Source organism: Mercenaria mercenaria, chromosome 16, assembly GCF_021730395.1.
Source record: "Mercenaria mercenaria strain notata chromosome 16, MADL_Memer_1, whole genome shotgun sequence".
Taxonomy (NCBI): domain Eukaryota; kingdom Metazoa; phylum Mollusca; class Bivalvia; order Venerida; family Veneridae; genus Mercenaria; species Mercenaria mercenaria.
The window spans coordinates 72736565-72756452 of record NC_069376.1 but is presented as its reverse complement, the minus strand read 5'-3'; the positions used below and the strand labels follow the sequence as shown (position 1 = coordinate 72756452).

At 35.2% G+C, this 19888-nt stretch overlaps 1 protein-coding gene across 8 annotated transcripts in view; it reads left to right on the top strand.

Annotated features, from left to right (window-relative positions):
• Nucleotides 1-19888, top strand: part of LOC123540611 (zinc finger protein 202-like) — a 170031-nt gene that overhangs the window by 123756 nt on the left and 26387 nt on the right. The window contains exon 5 of one of the 8 annotated variants that reach the window (XM_045325814.2): nt 18197-18375. The exons of 3 other annotated variants lie outside the window; for them this stretch is intronic. In XM_045325814.2, coding sequence (XP_045181749.2) covers nt 18197-18375 — 179 coding nt within the window. Of the gene's footprint in view, nt 1-3003; nt 3353-6985; nt 7401-13376; nt 14168-18196; nt 18969-19888 lie in introns of those variants that run through there. 4 more of the 8 variants (XM_053527433.1, XM_053527438.1, XM_053527425.1 and 1 more) reach the window with 4 other exon arrangements.

Sequence of the window (19888 nt, the reverse complement as noted above, 5' to 3'; positions counted from 1 at the left end):
AGCATTGAAGGAAATTTTCAGAGTAATGGTTGGAAATGCTACATGACACGACCATATGTTTTAGCTCACTTGAACTAAAGGTTCAGGGTGTGCTGATAGTCTAGATAGATGGTGTGTTGTCTGTTGCCCATTGTCGGCACTTTACTTTAAGGTCAACTCCTCATCAACAAATGATTGGAATTACATACCAAAGTTGGTGACCAGGGCTTTAGCATTTTAGCATGAATCTCTCTAAATTTTTATTAAAATGATTCTACTAGTAACTGCCAAAGCTAAAAATGGAAAAATCATTAATCAAATTCTTGATATGAAACAGTTGATAGATTTTCACCAAACTTAGTCTGTAACACTCATTGATGGACCTTTTTTTTAATTTGTTCAGATGATTAAGATTGGCTGAAGCTGAAAAATAGACAAACATTTAAGGTAATGTTTAACATTTTGTGAAATTATAATTACTAAAATTTTCAAAGATTGGTTTCTTTTTGTTACATAAATAATGTATATAAACCTATACCTTTTTGGAAAGGTCATTCAGATGTCATTTAGTTCTATCAGATCTAGAAATGCAATTATCGTCATTTCAGTCTCGCAGAATCACTTTTAGGTCGGTGTTAATGATAAAAAGACATGTTTATCTTGTTTACATTCAACTATTAATATTTGATATAAGGCTGTCAAGAGTTAAAAAAATCCAGCTGGCCTATATATGACACAAAATTTTGAGTAAAAAAAATTGGTTTAAACGCATTTAACTTGTGTTTTAAACAGGAAAGCCTTGACACTTGTTTTGATCATTTTAAACACACAATTTTCTCATTCGACATTTAGCAGATTGTAGACGAGTATCCCTTGAATAATGCTGGGGCCTTAAAACAAGTATGCGCATGTGCACTGAAAGCACATGCAACTTCCCCCAGCGAGAGCTGTCACAACATTTCGTGAACAAATTTAAATATTCCATTTGTAAGTTTTACTTACTGATTCGCAATTGTTGCACATGAAGCATTATTAGTGTCTATGTACTTGTCAACAAATGATCAAAAAGAATGCCGAAGTAATTAAGCGGCATTTACACGACTGTTCGGGTTTCTGGGTTGTCCGAAATTCTGGGTCACCAACCAGTACACTTAGATAAATATTCAAGTAAGGTAACACAAAAGTTTTCCATGATAATACAATGTGTCAGTTGCCAGGCACATTATCTAGTCTTGAAGTGTACATGTCCAAATAATACAGAATAGAATCTTTGGAAGCACTAAACATAGCAAAAGCCGGCAAACGACAAGTCAACAGTGTAATGAAAGATAATGTAAGACTTCCTTTGTTCTTCAGTATTTTGCTTTTAAATGTCTTTTCTTTTGATGCTGTGTATAGCTGTTTATTGTTTGGCACTGAATGTTCAATTCCTATCGACTGGATATGAGCCTATGTTGAAAAGAAAGTTGTTAAATGGGCTTCCAAAACACTAAGAACTATTATATTTGAAATAAGAAAAAGGTGTGTTAGGCACAGATTGGTCCAAATTTTGTGAAAAATAGGAAAAGTATTATTTCCAGTTTATACTTCATACATGTGTTTATCTGATGTGTTCATTATAAAGTTGGTTATACTTACATATTTGGTATTTTTGCTCACAACTACATGTGGTTTAGTTTTTTTGTTCTAAGACTTCATTCCTATGTGTTTCTATGACATTAATTGTTTATGAAAAGAATTGGAACTAATGCATGATCGTAAGAGGCAACTTACAGGGTGTGAACAGTTGATTTTGCTGGTAGTTGTTGGTTTTACTTAGATGTGTCATACTGGTGATGACGTGCAACCATTGCCTTTGGTTTGCCTAGAGGAACGCCATCTCTGATTTCCAGTGGAAAAATGCAACATTTGATTGAAAATTATGTTGTAGTGAATGTTAAACTGTCTTGCAATGTCAATAACACAAACACTATATTCATGGAGCACACAGCCTTGAACTTTAACGACCTTGAACTCTATTGTTTTTGCAAAGCCATTGCATCTTGTAAATGAGTCAAATTCAGTGTGAAATTTTTTTGATTATGTAAAGCTTCAGTAAATCGGTCATAGACAAAAAACATGTAGAACATGCTACTCGGTTTCAAAGCATTCAGGCATGTGCGGGTACCTGGTTAGAACCACTTACCTTTTGCGAGTAAGCTGTTGTCCTCACATGAAAAAAGTCTACACAACAAGCAAGATTTCAAACTCAGATTAGTGAGAGGCAAGTGGTTGGAAGTCAGCCATCTCACAAAGGATCCAACTATATAATATGTAATAAGAGGCTAATACTTAAATAGTGAAAACCATAAACAATTTATACATTCTGATCCTTTACATAATGTGAAACATCTTTATTGGTTTGATGATATATATTACACCCAAAGTCATATTTTGAAATAAAATATGAAATATTATTGCATAGTATCTATGCAAGCATCAAATTAACATATGTGTATAAAAAGTACTGTTTGTAAGGTTTATAATGGTACACACCTTACATGCAAAGCACAGTATAAATATGTACTACCACTAAAATCTGGAAGTATATTTTACCGAATGAGTTTGTTTAAATATGAGTAAAGTTAAAGTCATTTGATTAGGATTATTTGCATTGAAAGTATCTAAAAATAAACTATTTTAGTGAAAGATGCCCATTAGATGTCTAAGTTATTTCTTTATACGAGAAACGTGACACCATTTTATAAACAAGAAGAAAATCTTCATGGTACATATGTGTACATCAAGCAGCCCATTAAATTTCTGCATTCTCCGACAAGGTCGGTAATTCAGTACGATTGAGAACAAACTTGAATGACTGATGTTGAATCCCTGTAAATATTTGATCTTGATTATATGTTTACAAATCTTTAAATTGCTAGTTTGTCATATCCATTTTTAGAACAGAATGTTAAGAAGGTTAGAGAGTATAAAATATAAGGACAACTCTGTACAAAATACTCAGCTTTTTATTTTATATTGCAGGTTATTCGGCAATTATTGAAAAGAGAGTCCAGGGTGCTAAGCATGACTGTCCTGTTTGCGGAAAGTTGTTTCCTGCTCCAGCATTCGTGAAACGACACATGAGAACTCATACAGGAGAGAAGCCTCACTCGTGTCAAATCTGCGGCAAAAGCTTTTCCCAGAAGAGCAACATGACATCACACATGATGACACATTTAAAATTTTAAAGGGAAACCTTAATTTTTAAAGCAACCATGTGTCAGTTTATGTGTAGTATTCTTACTTTACCTCTTTAATTTTTGGAAGGATTTTCATCTAGAAAAGCAAGATAACGCCAAGGAAACTTTCAAATTATTCGTGTTCATTTGTGTGTAATGTATTGCAGGAAGCATGAAATTGGATTAGATACATGTTGACCTGAAAAAATGTTACATTTCATTTTAATATACTTTGAATCATTCATGTTTAATTGTGTTTCACATATTTTATCTTGGTTTCGGAATTTTTTGTGTTGTTCAGAACAGAATCTTGAAGGCACATATGATTGCACTATTTATGCTTTTATTACTTGGCAACTTTCCTGACTCCACACCTCAGCCTGGTTTCTCATGAACTGTTTGATGAGTCTTTATCAAACGTGGTCTGTAGCATTGTTATAAATATGTCACAGATATTTGTAAATTAGGACACTCGGGGTCCGTTTTAGGGGCAGCACAGGTAAAAATAGAAATACCTTTAAACAACTTTTTCATGAACAGATAGATGGATCTTGATCGAACTTGGTCTGTAACATGACTATATAGTCTTCTACAAAATTTGTACAGTGGGGATAATTAACACCTTGTAGGAGTTACTAGAGCTAAAAACGAAAGGAAGTGTCTAGCTGCCTTTTTGTTTTAAATATAGTTGTAGTAGATAATTGAATAAAGCAATTTTAAATATAAGTCTATTCATAGAATAATAGCAACAAATGCTAATTATCTGTCTAAGTGGAACATCAAAAATAGTCCATTGTGTAAATATTGTAATGGAGTTGAAGACTTCAACCACCTTTTCCTTGGTTGTAAATATTGAGATACCTTCTGGTCAAAAGCAGAAGTAACATTAAATAGATGTGGTTTTAATAAATCATTCAGGAATTTGAAGTGTATGATTATTTGATACAAGATATAAAACTCAGTGAATATAACCATATAAATCTATTAGTAAATTGTATTTCATTTTGCATATACAAAATTTATTTTATGAGCAAAAGATGAACAAAAGCTTTAAAGTTTAAACATTTGGAACATGTTATATTACAATATTTTAATTTAAAACAACTATTACGAAAATACGAATATTTGTCCTTATACTTTGATAGCTTTTTTAAAGAGTATATGTGATTGTGTATTCAAATTAACTATGTAATCAAGATGGTACTGGTCACATGTATTCATATATTGTCTCATACCCAAATGTCGGTGTATGTTATTGTTATTGTATATATGTTGAATTGAAAAAATAAATGGGTTGTTCCACGTTTGTGAAACAATTTCAAAAAGAAAAAAGTGTCTAGCTGTCTGGTAAGTGGACGCCTAACCTGCGTTCTAGCCTCATGGTAACCGGATACCAAGCCTGTCCTCGGGGATTTTTCAAGCTGTCTAGTAATCAATCTGTTTATAAATAATGTAATTTTCAAAGAATTTTTTTTTTATCATACTGGACATAATAAGTAGCTTCTGATCAATATTTGTGCTAAAATGCTCTTCATATAGTTATGTCACCCCCATAAAATGGGGGAGACATTTTGGTTTTGCCTTTGCCATCCGTCTGTTCATCCGTCTGTCTGGCTTTCACAAGTCAAACTGCTTGCCGGATTTCGATGAAACTTCTCAGGATTGCTGCATATTGCTGGCACGTTCTGCCTCGCAGAACGAAATGGCCGTAAGAGCTAAAAAAAGAAAAATCTTGTCCGGCTTTCACAGGTCAAACTGCTGGCTGGATTTCAACGAAACTTCACAGGAGTGATTAGTACCAACCCTTATTATGCATATCGCCAGCACGTTCCACTTCGCTGCACAAAATGGCCACCAGAGCTAAAAATAGAAAAATTTTGTCAAGCTTTCACAGGTCAGACTGCTGGTTGGATTTTGACATAACTTCACAGGAGTGATCAGTACCAAGCCTTGTTGTGCATATTGCTGGCACATTCCAATTCACTGCACAAAATGGCCGCCAGAGCTAAAAATAGAAAAATCTTGTACGGCTTTCACAGTGAAATTGCTGGCCTGATTTCTACGAAACTTCACAAAAGTGATCAGTACCAAGCCTAGTTGTGCATATCGCTGGCACATTCTACTTCGCTGCAGAAAATGGCCACCAGCTTTAAAAAAAATATAAAAATCTTGTCCAGCTTTCACAGGTCAAACTGCTGGACAGATTTCGACGAAACTTCACAGAAGTGATCAGTACCAAGCCTAGTTGTGCATATCACCGACACGTTTTGCTTCGCTGCACAAAATGGCTATCAGAGCTAAAAGTATACATGGGGGGGGGGGGGACATGATTATGTGACAAAAACACCTTCTAGTTGTGAAGTTACTGTCACTGTTTAAAAACGTTCCATTTTGTTGTTGTTGTGTGTGGTAGTTGTCCCAAGACAAACATTGACAAGCAAAAGTTTCCAAGAAGACGGCAAATATGAAATGTTAGGGTACAGGATACATTGCATTCCACTTTTATTAAATTTCTCAAATTTGTTCAAATGGGGGCAAGTGGCCCCTTTTAGGGGTTGCTAGGGCTAAAAGTTAAAATACATTGTAATGACTACTTATTGTGAACCACTCTGGATCTTCATCAAACCTGATCTGTGGCATCAATCAATATAAGGTCCTCTCATAAATTTGTTCAGTTTGGGATGTTTTGCCCCTTTTAGGGTCAGATTGTTAAGGTCCTCTTCACGTGAGGGACTTGGGCCTCTTGTTGAGGATTTTTTTCTGTGTTTCATTTCCTTAGAAACAACTTATTCCACATCAAAAAGTTTGTATTGGAACTAGTTCGACCCCAGAAGTTAAAATGATCAGCCTACTTTTCTAAAGACATATTAATGTGAATATTTTATCTATGTAATGAATTAGCTAGTAAATAAATAGGTACCGAATTCACTGTTTCTAACATGTAATTATTTGCAGTCCAATACCCAATATTAGCTCTTGTCATGCTAGACATGATTGGTTCTGCCTTTTCGACCAGTGTAGACCAAGATCAGCCTGCATATCCGTGCAGTCTGATCATGATCTGCACTGTTTGCTATTCAGTCAATATCTTTTTGGTAAGCACCCCTTTTAACAGTTAATGGTACTGTCCAAATTGAAAAGTTCATCATAGAAATTTAGCATGGTAAGGGTTAAACAACGATGTCCAATCCATAGAAATGTTTCCGCACAAAGACTTTTAACAAATACACATCATATGACAGATGATGCATTACTCTTGCAGAAATATTCCATGCGTTATGTCTCTTTATACTAAATTAATGTTTTGATGCACTTTCATTCTCTTTTCTTTTTACTTTTACATTTGACTCAGACATAAACTATTGTCCAATATTGCCACCGACTTTGGAATCCTTAAACACCCAAGTTCAACTTCCTCGGATGACCCAGCATTGACTTAGTCGAGCACCACTGTCTCCTGTGACAGTTCTTGTTCTTGTCACTCATTTGAAAGTATTAATAGGAAACTTTGTTCCGTACATACATTTTTCTTGAAATATGTTCTGAGCGTTCAGGCGGTTGTGTCTTCCTGTAAACGTGTTTTCTCTTACAGAACAGTTCACCATAGGTGGCCTGTCCAGATAATTAAACTTGACACTCTAACTAGAAGGTTTTGTCCTAATACTTCCCAAGGATTTTTTATTTTTGTTTCATCACCGACTCTTAACACATTGTTGCAGCTGTTTAGATCATTTATAGAAACAACAACAATTTCTAAATTATTACACAAATTTTCTTATTTTCAGACTTATCAAGAGGTGATCAAACTGGGGGACGTGGAGGGAAACACATGTGTCAGTTGTGTGGAAAGGCCTTTCCGGCACCGGCGTTTTTGAAGCGACATATACGAGTTCATACTGGAGAGAAGCCTCACGTTTGTACTATCTGTGGCAAAGGTTTTAATCAAAAAGGAAATATGAAATCACATATGATTGTGCATATGAAGGAATCGATGTAACAAACTGTTATGTTTCTTCACGACTTGTGAAATTAATGTGAATTCCTTTACGATAACTTTTTGTAAATCTCTTAAACTTGACTGCCAGCTCAGCTCAAAAGTTAGAGAGCATGATACAAGGTTCTAATCCCACGAGAAGCGTCTTTTCTACATGAAGATTGACTGAAGTTTGTCATCCCTGCTCCAGCTCTGATTCATTTTATGAAGTTGAAAGTCACTTGATGTGTACTGATTGATGTGTACTGGTTAAGATTTGCAAGAAGCCCAGGATTATTTAGGTTTACAGAAATACTGTTGGAAACTGTTATCCAGAAAAACAAATAAACATTGTATTTTGTAATGGCTTATAATTCATTTGGTGCATTTAAAACGCACTGTAATGGCTAAATAGTCACTTGATGCATTTTAATGGTAAATAAGTCGTTTAATACATTAATATGGCGGACAAGTCATTGAACGAACTGCAGTGACGAAAAATAAATGAAAGTACGTCTTATGTATGAGTTGCTGCTGAGTGATGAATGTATATAATTGTTCATGAGTCATTATCACATGGTAATGCTTATGCATAAATGTATGTATGAATTATACTAAAATAGAAATCAAAACAAATAGCGAGTCGCATATGAAAATAATATGACTATTTGCAGAACGTGAAGTTTTAGATAGTTTATTTAAGCTCCAATGAAATTGGTGAAAACTCATTTTCACAAGACATTTGAATATATAGTTCGTAGTTTTTCATACTGGGTATGAAGAACATATCAAAATACTACTGCGACCAGTGTTGTAATAAAGATTAATATGATTAAAATAGTTTTTAGTTTATAGTCGTTTGTCTGTAATTCTATTTTCATTGCGTTATGCGCTTCTCATTTGACAAATAAAACATTGTAAACATGCCCGCGCACTCGCACAGCTATTAGATCTTATTACAGTGCTTTAGGGTATAGCAGATAGCTAACTAATTTTTCTTGCATTCTAATTCAAAGAAACAAAATTTAGTAGTTTTTTACTGTATATCAGACAGAAAACAGCTATTCTTTTCAAAACATTCAGCATTTAATAGAAATTCATGTGATTTTTCTCTCCATGCTATTGTTTACGTACGTGCTGGTTTAGGGTGTACAGGATAGCTTTGGTCATTTTTTCCATTATTAGTTTAAAATCCACATCTAAACAAACTTCCCAATATTTTTTTACAATAAATCAGAATAATAATGTATTATCTTTTCAAAAACATTCAGCTTTTTAAATTTCTATCAAATACCTTTCATTCATTGATGTTTTTTACATACACACTCATTTAGTCAGTAAAGGATAGCCTCGATTTTTATTTGATAACATATGAAAAATAACTCAAAAAGCAATCATTTAAAATGTATGTCCGAATGTCTGTCTGCATGCCAGTAAAAGAATGATATGAAATTTTATATAATAATTCAAGTCTAAATGCAAATTTTATCAACCTATCCCCTATACCCTAAAATCCGCTATACCCTAAAGCACTGTATTCTAGCATAAAACTGCTGTTCTTGTCATTTTCTGGGGTGTTTTAACATGATAGAAAACCTGTGTTAACAGAGAGATTCTCACGCTCACGTGCTGTCAAAACACCTTTTTATATATGCACGTTCCATGGTAAAGCTTAAATATATATCGGCCCCAAAACGGATAATTCAAAAGGAAATGACGTCAACGTGAAAAAAACTCAGACATTCCCGTGCATTTCATAGACATTTAATGACGTTGTGGGATAAAGTATTCATTTAATAGATTTTTATGCGTTTTATGCTAGAATAGGGTTAGCACATGTGCATTTCGTGTTATAAAATCTTCAAGATCCCTCGCGATACGTTGGTACACTCCCGTACCAATCCCTCGTGACTCTGCAGATGTTATAACACGAAAAAACATCCGTTATCCCTACATTCATAATATACATATAGGAACGATTAAATCCCGTTGAATGTGCAAACAGGTTACAGGTAAGTAAAAATACATTTTCTGTGTGTATATGCAAGATGTGTCAGCTGTCATGCTAGACACTTTGATTTCTTTAATATTTCTTCATTGATATTAATGACATTGTGCACTATTGATTGCTTGAATCAGATGTGAACTTCGAAATATTTTGGCATTTAATCACAGGCAGTTTGTCTTGTTGAGATTTTATACATGTTCATGTATGTGTATATGTAGTAAATCTCTACACATTCATATGTAGTATTAAACTTCTGCTAAAACTTGTTTGGCATAATAAATGAGAGAACGAGGTTTAAATGTTCTGATACTTGACAGGTTGGAAATGTAATTACGATACATTGTAAACGATACGAGAGGGTTCAAAATGTTCGGTATAAGATAGTTGCACATTTAGGTGGGCCGGTGGTCTAGTGCTAACACGCTTGACTGTCAATCCAAAGATCCGGGGTTCGAATCCCGGTCAGTCCCACCTAACTTAGAGGCCTGTACTGGTTCTTCCCAGGAAAGACGGCTTCGCGTGTATCGGTGCTATACATCGGGCACGTTAAAGAACCAAACTGTCTATTCGCAAAGAGCTAGGCTAAGTTAGCCTGACAAGTCTGTATCTAAAAAAGATTTCTCTGTTCTGGGGGCTTTATCTCACTCTGTCTCTCTGGTCAGATCGCTCTGTGTCTGTACTAGTAGAGGATGAATTACACGCCCTGTTTGGCTGCGTTTGCTGTATGTAAAGCGCCTTTGAACGTGTTTATCATGAATAGGGCGCTATATAAATTTAGTATGATAATAATAATAATACATTGTATAATAATAATTAGAAACCATACGAGGGAGGTTCGGTGTGTTCCAATACGAGAGGAGTTCAAACTGTTCAGCTACGGTTGATATTAAAATGTTCCGATACTAGAGAGGTTCAAAATGTTCCGATGCGAGTCCGGTTCAGAATGTTCCGATAAAGAAGAGGTTCAAAATGTATACGGTACAAGAGAGTAAGAACGTTCCAATTTGAAAGAGGTTCAGAATGTCCAATGCCAGAGAGGTTTCGTATGTTTCAATACTAGTGAGGTTCAAAATATTTTCAAACTAGAAATGTTCCGATTCTACAGAGGTGCAAAATGGTCCAGTAACGAGAGAGGTTCAAAATGTTCCAATACACGAGATGTTCAAAATGTAAATGATACAAGAGAGGTTCAAAATGTTCCAGTACGAGAGAGGTTCAAAATGTAAACGATACAAGAGAGGTTCAAAATGTTCCAGTACGAGAGAGGTTCAAAATGTAAACGATACAAGAGAGGTTCAAAATGTTCCAGTACGAGAGAGGTTCAAAATGTAAACGATACAAGAGAGGTTCAAAATGTTCCAGTACGAGAGAGGTTCAAAATGTAAACGATACAAGAGAGGTTCAAAATGTTCCAGTACAAGATAGGTTCAAAATGTAAACGATACAAGAGAGGTTCAAAATGTTCCAATACGAAAGAAGTTCAAAATGTTCCGATACTAGAGTGGCTCTAAATATTCCGATACTAAAGTGGTTCAATATGTTCCCATACTAGAGAGGTTCGAAGTGTTAACGATTTTAGAGAGGTTTCAGAAGTTTCCAGTACACGAGAGGTTCAAAATGTAAACGATACAAGAGAGGTTCAAAATATACTATAATTTAGGGGTTCAAAATGTAAATGATACTAAAGAGAGGTTCAAAATATTCCAATACTAGAGACGTTTAAAGTGTAAACGATTTTAGAGAGGTTCAAAATGTTCTGATACAAGAGAGGCTCAAAATGTTCCAATACTGGAAGGTTCGAAGTGTAAACGATTTTAAAGAGGTTCAAAATGTTCTACTACAAGAGAGGTTCAGAATATTCCGATACTAGAAAGGTTCAAAGTGCAAACGATTTTAGAGAGCTTCAAAGTATTCTGATACAAGAGAGGTTCAGAATGTAAACGATACTATAGAGGTTCAAAATGTGAACGATACTAAAGAGGTTCAAAATGTTTCAATGCTAGAAAGGTTCAAAGTGTAAACGATTTTAGAGAGGTTCAAAATGTTCTGATAAAGGAGAGGTTCAAAATGTTCCAATACTAGGAAGGTTTTGTGAGAGGTTCGTAATGTTACAATAGGAGAGAGCTCTAATTGTTCCAGTAACAGACGATACAAGAGAGGTTCAAAATGTTCCAATACGAGAAAGGTTCAAAATGAAAACGTTAAAAGAGAGATAAAAGCGCTCCAATTCGAGAGAGGTTCAGAATGTCCAAATCGAGAGCGGTTCGAAATGTTCCGATACTAGAGAGGTTCAAAATGTTTTATTACTAGAGAGGTTCAAAATGGTTCGATACATATGAGGCTAAAAATGTTCCGATAATAGAGAGGTTTGTTAACTTGGTATTTTCTAAGTTTACCCTGTAATAATTATGTTTTGGTCTCGGGAGGTTCAAAATGTTCCGATACTTGTGAGACTAAAAATGTTCTGATACTAGAGAGGTTCGTCAACTTGGTTTCAACTATATTTTTGCCTAAATTTACCCTTTAATTGTTTTGGTGAAGGAACTTTCATCGTTTGTTTACATATGTACATTATCTTAACCTGTGTTGTCTAAGTTTGGCCTGCTTTGTTGGAAGTTCTTTCCTGTTTTAATTGTGTTCAGGCTGCCCCGACATTTATCCCTATCTTGTCGATGTACTCTCCTTTTCCATGACTTGGCCTTGCCTTGTTCTTCTCTTTGAATTTTAATTGCTTGTTTTATGTTCTTATCTTGTCTGTTTTTACTGGTCTAGTCTGGTCTGTAATCAGGTTTAGTCACCCCTTTTATACAGTGATAATAGTTACACACAATAGTTTATATTACCATAGGTGACTGAAGCATTGGCGTCCAGCTACATTTTACACATACTGTTTGTGAATTTAATCAAATTGAATAGCTTTCCCAGAAAAAACGTAAATGCAATTTACATTCAGTCGTGGAAGGTTGAAATGAATTGATTCTCCCATGGATATTTATTTATTTATTTATTTATTTATTTATTCATTTATTTTTATCTTTTTATTTATTTATTATTTGTTTTATTTATTTATTTATCTTCGTAGAAAGTTTGAGTAGATTTAATGTAACAACTAAGTCATTTTTAGCTCATCTGATTTTTTGAAAAAAAATGATGAGTTATTGTCATCACTTGAGCGGTTGTCGGCGTCGGCGTCGGCGTCGGCGTCTGCGTCGGCGTCTGCGTCGGCGTTGCCTGGTTAAGTTTTATGTTTAGGTCAGCTTTTCTCCTAAACTATCAAAGCTATTGCTTTGAAACTTGGAATACTTGTTCACCATCATAAGCTGACCCTGTATAGCAAGAAACATAACTCCATCTTGCTTTTTGCAAGATTTATGGCCCCTTTTGTACTTAGAAAATATCAGATTTCTTGGTTAAGTTTTATGTTTAGGTCAACTTTTCTCCTAAACTATCAAAGCTATTGCTTTGAAACTTGGAATACTTGTTCACCATCATAAGCAGACCCTGTACATCAAGAAACATAACTCCATCTTCCTTTTTGCAAGATTTATTGCCCCTTTTGGACTTAGAAAATCAGTTTTCTTGGTTAAGTTTTATGTTTAGGTCAGCTTTTATCCTAAACTATCAAAGCTATTGCTTTAAAACTTGCAACACTTGTTCACCATCATAAGTTGACCCTGTACAGCAAGAAACATAACTCTGTCCTGCTTTTTGCAAGATTTATGGCCCCTTTTGGACTTAGAAAATATCAGATTTCTTGGTTAAGTTTTATGTTTAGGTCAACTTTTTCTCTTAAACTATCAAAGCTATTGCTTTGAAACTTGCAACACTTGTTCACCATCATAAGCTGACCCTGTACAGCAAGCAACATAACTCCATCCTGCTTTTTGCAATAATTATTGCCCCTTTTGGACTTAGAAAATCATTTTCTTGGTTGAGTATTATGTTTAAGTCAACTTTTCTCATAAACTATCAAAGCTATTGCTTTAAAACTTGCAACAGTTTTTCACCATCATAAGTGGACACTGTACATCAAGAAACATAACTCTATCCTGCTTTTTGCAAGAATGATGGCCCTTTTTAGACTTAGAAAATCATGGGTAGGACAATATTTCTATTACACAAAAAAAATCAGATGAGCGTCAGCACCCGCAAGGCGGTGCTCTTGTTTTAGTAGTCTTCTGTTGTTCTGTTGCAGGTGTCACATCCACAGTTAAACACTTGTGCAAAGTATGCGGGAAAAGCAATCAGTCACAAAAAGCCTTAGAAACACATTTGCGAACTCATACTGGAGAGCGACCATTTCAGTGTGTTAAGTGCCAGAAAAGATTTACTCAGAAAGGTCACCTGAGGTCACATATGCTGGTACACTACAATGTCGTATAAGATGAACACAAGAAAGAAGTCATTTAAGATCATTGTTCGTGACTTTAGAAGCCATGTAAAGAAAGAACTGTCACAATAAGCAGACACATGTTTGTTTATTACCGTTTTAAATATAGAGACGTGTTTTTTCTTTCATTAATTGTCATAATGAAAACCCTGAAGTATGTCTGTGAAGTTTTTGTCCGGCCTTGAACATTGCTTTAAAAATTCTTACGTTTACTTGCAGAGCAATGAATTCACACATGTAATGTGAAAACTGTATTATGCTAGATTTGTTTCAATATGGTTTGTATATACGTCAGAGGCATGCATGAAGTATTCGTTCTATCTCAACTACTGTTACCCTTTAGCTCAAATTAGCTTGCCACATTAAAGGGTTATGTCTCTAGATCTAAAATTATGGTCAGAACTTAACTACGTGCTAGCTATATGCATGCGTTTGATTTATGCTATAGACCTTTTCATACTCATTTCTGTGTCCAGTCCATTATTAGTCCCCTACTGGTTAAAAACCAATTTCGGGGACAATAGGAATGCGCTTTTCCGTCCGTCCGTCATTCCGTCCGTCCGCAATTTCGCGTCCGGCCCATAACTCCTTGTCATCCTTGAAGGGATTTTAATATTACTTGGCACAAATGTTCTCATGATGGGACGACGTGACGACGTGCTTAAATGTCAAGGTCACAGTTGGAGGCCAAAGGTCAACAGGGCTTTTTTTCCTGTCCAGTCCATAACTCGGTCATCCATTAAGGGATTTTAATATTACTTCGCACAAATGTACCTCATAATAAGACGATGTGTCATGCACAACTTTCAGACCCCTAGCTCAAAGGTCAAGGTCACACTTGGCAGTCAAATGTTAACATGGCATGAACAGGGTCTGTTTCGTGTCCGGTCCATAACTCTGTCATTCATTAAGGGATTTTAATATTACTTGGCACAATGTTTCCCATGATGAGACGACTTTTCATGCGCAAAACCCGGACCCCTAGCACAAAGGTCAAGGTCACAGTTGGAGGTCAAAGTTCAATAGGATTTTTTTCCTGTCTGGTCTATAACTTTGTGATGCAAATCAGGATGGATTTAAATATCAGTTTTCACAAATATTCCCCAGGATGAGACAACGGGTCGTGCGCAAAACCCGGGCCCTTAGCTGCAAGTTCAAGGTCACACTTGGAAGTCAAAGGCCTAAAGGGCCTTTTTCCTGTCCAGTCTGTAACTTAACAATCCTTAAAGGGATTTTAATATTACTTGGCACAAATGTTCACCACTATGAGACGGAGTGTCGTGCGCAAGAACCAGGTCCCTAGGTCTAAGGTCAAGGTCGCACTTAGAGGCCAAAGGTCAGATACAAGAATAACTTTCGTCCAGAGCATTTCTTCTTTCATGCGTGAAGGGGTTTTGATGTAACTTGGCACAAATGTTCATCACCATGAGATGGATTGTCATGCGCAAGAACCAGGTCCCTAGGTCTAAGGTCAAGATCTCACTTAAGAGGGATTTTGATGTAACTTGGCACAAGTGTTCACCTGTTTTTTAGAATTATGTCCCTTTGTTTTTACTATAAATAGATTATATTGTAACTTTTTTTATTACTGGCCATGGGAAAAGTCGAGACCACTTTTCTGTGGTACAACATGCATGTTACACCAATTTTTATGTGTATTTTGACATATTTCTACCTGGTAAAGAGTTTCTTGTGGACTTATATTATATAGAGTTTTTTATAGGATTAATTTCCCTTTGTTGTTCAATAAATAACTTATATGATAACTTTTTTATAATCGGCCAAAACAAAAAATTCCATATGAAAACAACTGTAGGTTTTTATATATGCAAATTTTAATCCAAGTGTTTTGTTATAACATATTGTATATATAGTACAATATTGTTTATACATTATTGACTGACTCATTATGTTGTACTGCAGTAGAGAAAATTAGGTGCCTTCCAGTAGGGGACTTTGTATTGCATGCCTTCCAGTAGGGGACTTTGTATTGCATGGCAATACTTCATTCACTTGTCAACAGAGGGATGTAAAATATGGATTCAAGTGTTCATTGCAAAATGTCGACACTCTGCTTGCATTATTTGTACATACTTTGATATATATATATATATATATATATATATATATATATATATATATATATATATATATATATATATCAATTACGGGATCTTTAGACAAGCCCCTTCTAGGATAGAGGTCCGGTTGTCTGACCCTTAGCCACTTCCTTGAAATGTTGGTCAGCTGTGTGTATTTCACCTGTTCAGATATTGCATTAGATTTCTGTTCATTAATAAAGTATGGATTTGCTTTTCATAGTTGACAGTTGACTTTTAGAATAAATTGTTTAAACGCATTCTAGCTGCTTTTGATTTACATGACTTATTTTCAACTGGACTAATATGAGCCGCGCCATGAAAAAACCAACACAGTGGCTTTGCGACCAGCATGGATCCAGACCAGCCTGCGCATCCGCGCAGTCTGGTCAGTATCCATGCTGTTCGCTAACAGTTTCTCTAATTGCAATAGGCTTTGAAAGCGAACAGCATGGATCCTGACCAGACTGCGCGGATGCACAGGCTGGTCTGGATCCATGCTGGTCGCAAAGCCACTATGTTGATTTTCGCATGGCACGGCTCATATAATGATAGAGACAGGTTTCAGTTTTAGTATGAGAACGTGTATCTCGGCGTTTGGTAAGTCTTTACAGGTAATACAGGTTTGCTTAAAATTTTACGAGTTTGATTTTTTTTTATTTTGACACGTCATACTCTTCTGGAATTACAGACTTCTAACCTGACTATAATGTTTTTGTCAGTTAAACAAAGAAGCGGACAAAGCCTTATTGCGGTGTATCGCTTGAATTACAACGAATTACGATCCCGTAGTTCATTTCCTGCGAATCTGAACTCTGAGCAATGGTAAATCGGATTATTAACAAAGAAAAGGCATGGTTATTTAATAAAAAAAATCTACTTGCAGTATCTTGCCTTACTAGTGTGACATCTTACCATTATATCTGTTATTGTGATTTAAGTAATTCCGTTAACGTAGCCTGACGTCTAGTTTTGTTTATTTACAAGATTAGCAAAAAGAAAATGTTTGGACTATATACATTTGTCTACGTCGACAAGAAACACACATGGAAGATACTTAGCTCGTGTAATACTAAATATCCAGGCGCCCCATATCTTTTATTAACTGGCGCAGACGATTCTCAGATACCTTGGCGCAATGGTTTACCGTTATGAGACGACATGCAGAATTTCAATTTTCGACAATATTTGTTCAAAGGCAAGGTCATGCATTCGGATTAAGGGTATCTTTTTTCTTGACAGTATGACGACGTGCATAATCCTATTTCCATTCATGTTATTTCATGGTTACACAAAGGACTTTGGTTAGAACTCTAGCTTGTTATTGTGATCATATCAGTTTTGACCTTAATGTCTTTCCCTGCCACAAAGGCCATCTCCATTTGTGGGGAGACATATCTTTAGTTCATGGTTGATGTGCCTGTCTTAAGGCTTGCGCCCTACACCCCTCGTTATTCGGTATAGTTGTTTGTCAGTTAAGAAGTATGGATCCTGTGATAGCAAGATTTTTTCCAATAAGACTTGGTACGTGAATATATGGCATTACGGAAAATTTGCACGCCTATTAATTAAGCTCGTATGTCTATTGTATTGTGCCTTTGGCAACAAATAGTAAGCAAATATATAACCAAATTTATTATGACAATTACATAGCAAGAAGACATTACGAAGAACATGCGCGTTATTTTATTTTCTCAGTTTCTGCAGTTTTTCATCAGTCTTTCTGTCCGTTGGCTAGTCAAAAATCCTGTCATAACTTCAAAAGAATAAGAGATATTTACATTAATATAAACAGACAATACTGGTCCTTTATTTATTACAGTATAATACATTGCTTCCTTCTGTAATAAATAGTTGAACTAGGACAAAAATGGATACTGCAATAAATTTTAAAGTACTTGATTTTTTTTTTCATAAACCAGCTATTTCATAAACAAAGAACAATTATGAAGAGTAAGCAAGTCTTCAGAAATTGTGGTTGCTACGGCAAAAGGGTATGCATAGTATTATTTAACGATTGCCTAGTTCTGCCATTTCCGCTAGGCGACTTTTATTACTTGGTAGAAGTCTTTTTTCCCCTGCCCAAAACTCTGACTGAAGGTGTATTCTATTGCTTTGTCTCCGTTTTAGTATTCTGGTATGTCTTGTGTGTTCATTTAATTACAGTTTGATTTTGTTTGCGGTCTGGTCTTCTGTCTGATCTATGAGTTTGTCTGGTATATAATCTTACCTGACCTTTAGCCGGGTATGTTAGATGATCACAATATAACCTACGGTCTTAAGCTGTCCTTATCCCGGTTATATTATTCGTGTTTATAAAGTAAATCATCCTCAAGGAAGTATCTGCCAGCAGGTCCTCTCATAAGAATATATATATTCAACATCCCCGGTATTTACCTTCCAGTGGATACTAGACACTAATTGTTTTCTTTACTTATATGATTGTTTATTTAGAAAGAATAGTTAGAATATATGATATAATTACAAAGTAGTTTTTGTCAGTGTCTGTCTTCTTTTCTATTATAGGTAAACATTCATTAGGTAGGCTTTTGGATAAACACATATGCGGAGTATGCGGAAAAAGAAATCAGTCACACAGAGCTTTGGAAACACACATGCGAATTCATACGGGAGAGCGACCATTTCAGTGTGACAAATGCAAGAAGAGATTTACAACAAAAGGAAACATGAAGACGCACATGACGGTACACTTCAAACTGGAATGAAATGAAGAAGATAAAAAAAGAAAAACTCTGTTTAAAGCAGTTGAACATGTTGGTATACTACAGTTGAAATTTGACTCGTACACATGCCCCTCTTCGAAGGACTGTGGATTTAATCCATCTGTCTGTGAATTTAACAATTAAAGAACAATTGAGCATATGTTGGTCATATTAACGCCAATCATTAATTTGTGCAGCATGGATCAAAGTGTTTTTCTGTTTGGTTGGTAATGATTGTAACAAGGCTTTTCTTTGATTTCTGTTTAGATGTAAAACAATAATATACAGAAAAAGTCAAAGCTATTTCAATGCCTGTTTTATTTGTTCACGGATTGTCGATTGTTATAAATTAGCTTCAAAGTAGAATTTGTAAAGACGAAACTGTTTTGAAATAATTAGCCAAAAAATTTACACAGAGAAGGGTGTAATTTTCAAATTTACGTCTACAACCGAAGCATTCCGATGCATAAATCGAATGGTTCCGTCAAGTTCCGTACATCGGTGGTTGCAAAAAAAAGAATGATGTCTTTCTCTTAAGGTTGCAAGTATTGAATGACATTGTTATTTGTCAAAATGTCAACTAAAATTACTATAAATAGCTCAGAAACCAAAACTGTTATTTAATATTAATTAATTGACCAAACCCAATCATGCCATTATTTTGCAAAAAATAAGTATTTCTTAAGGATTGCAAGTATTTAATGACATTGTTATTTGTCAAAATGTCAATAAATTATGCTTATTGTCGCCTACACAAATGAAAAAAGGAAAAGCCTGTACATCGGAACTTTACTTAAGCATTAACATTTTGGTAATAGAACTTATTCTGCGTGCGTCTTTCTTTACTGCTCATAATAAACTTGAAAGAAGACTGTTGATTTTGTAACGTTATTGCTTTTTTCTTGTTTTGCCTGTAACTGTGCCTAGTGATCGTTAGACAGGGCTCAAGATTGATCATGGCTGTTATGTTATTTTGTGTTTGCTCTGGCCCGCTTATGTGTGATGTGGGCTCTGATATGGTCTTGATGTTTGTGATCTGGTTGATATTTTTGGTTCTGCTCTTGATGTTATCGGTGGTTTGCAGGTGATTCGGTCTTGTCTTTGATCTGAACGGGCCAGTTCTATTTTTCTTAACTTTTAACTTTTGATCTTATATATGTTAAGCCCATACATACTTTAGTTTACAATGTTTGGATGTGAACATGTCTGGTTTTGATCAAAAGACTCAGCAATCATAAAATAGATTTCCAGTATTTTGTGTTTATGAATTTTATGGAATTTATTAGCTTGCTCAGTACGCATAAGGTATTTAAGGTTTAAGTTAAAAGATGATTCACTGGTTACACCACTTTTGTAAGCAATCTATTCAGTAAAGCTATATTGCCTCAGAATACTGCCCCAAATTCTGACTGAAAGTGTAATCTATGGTATTGTATCCATTGTAGTATTCAGGTATGTTTTGTGTGTTCATTAAATTACAGTTCGATTTGATTTT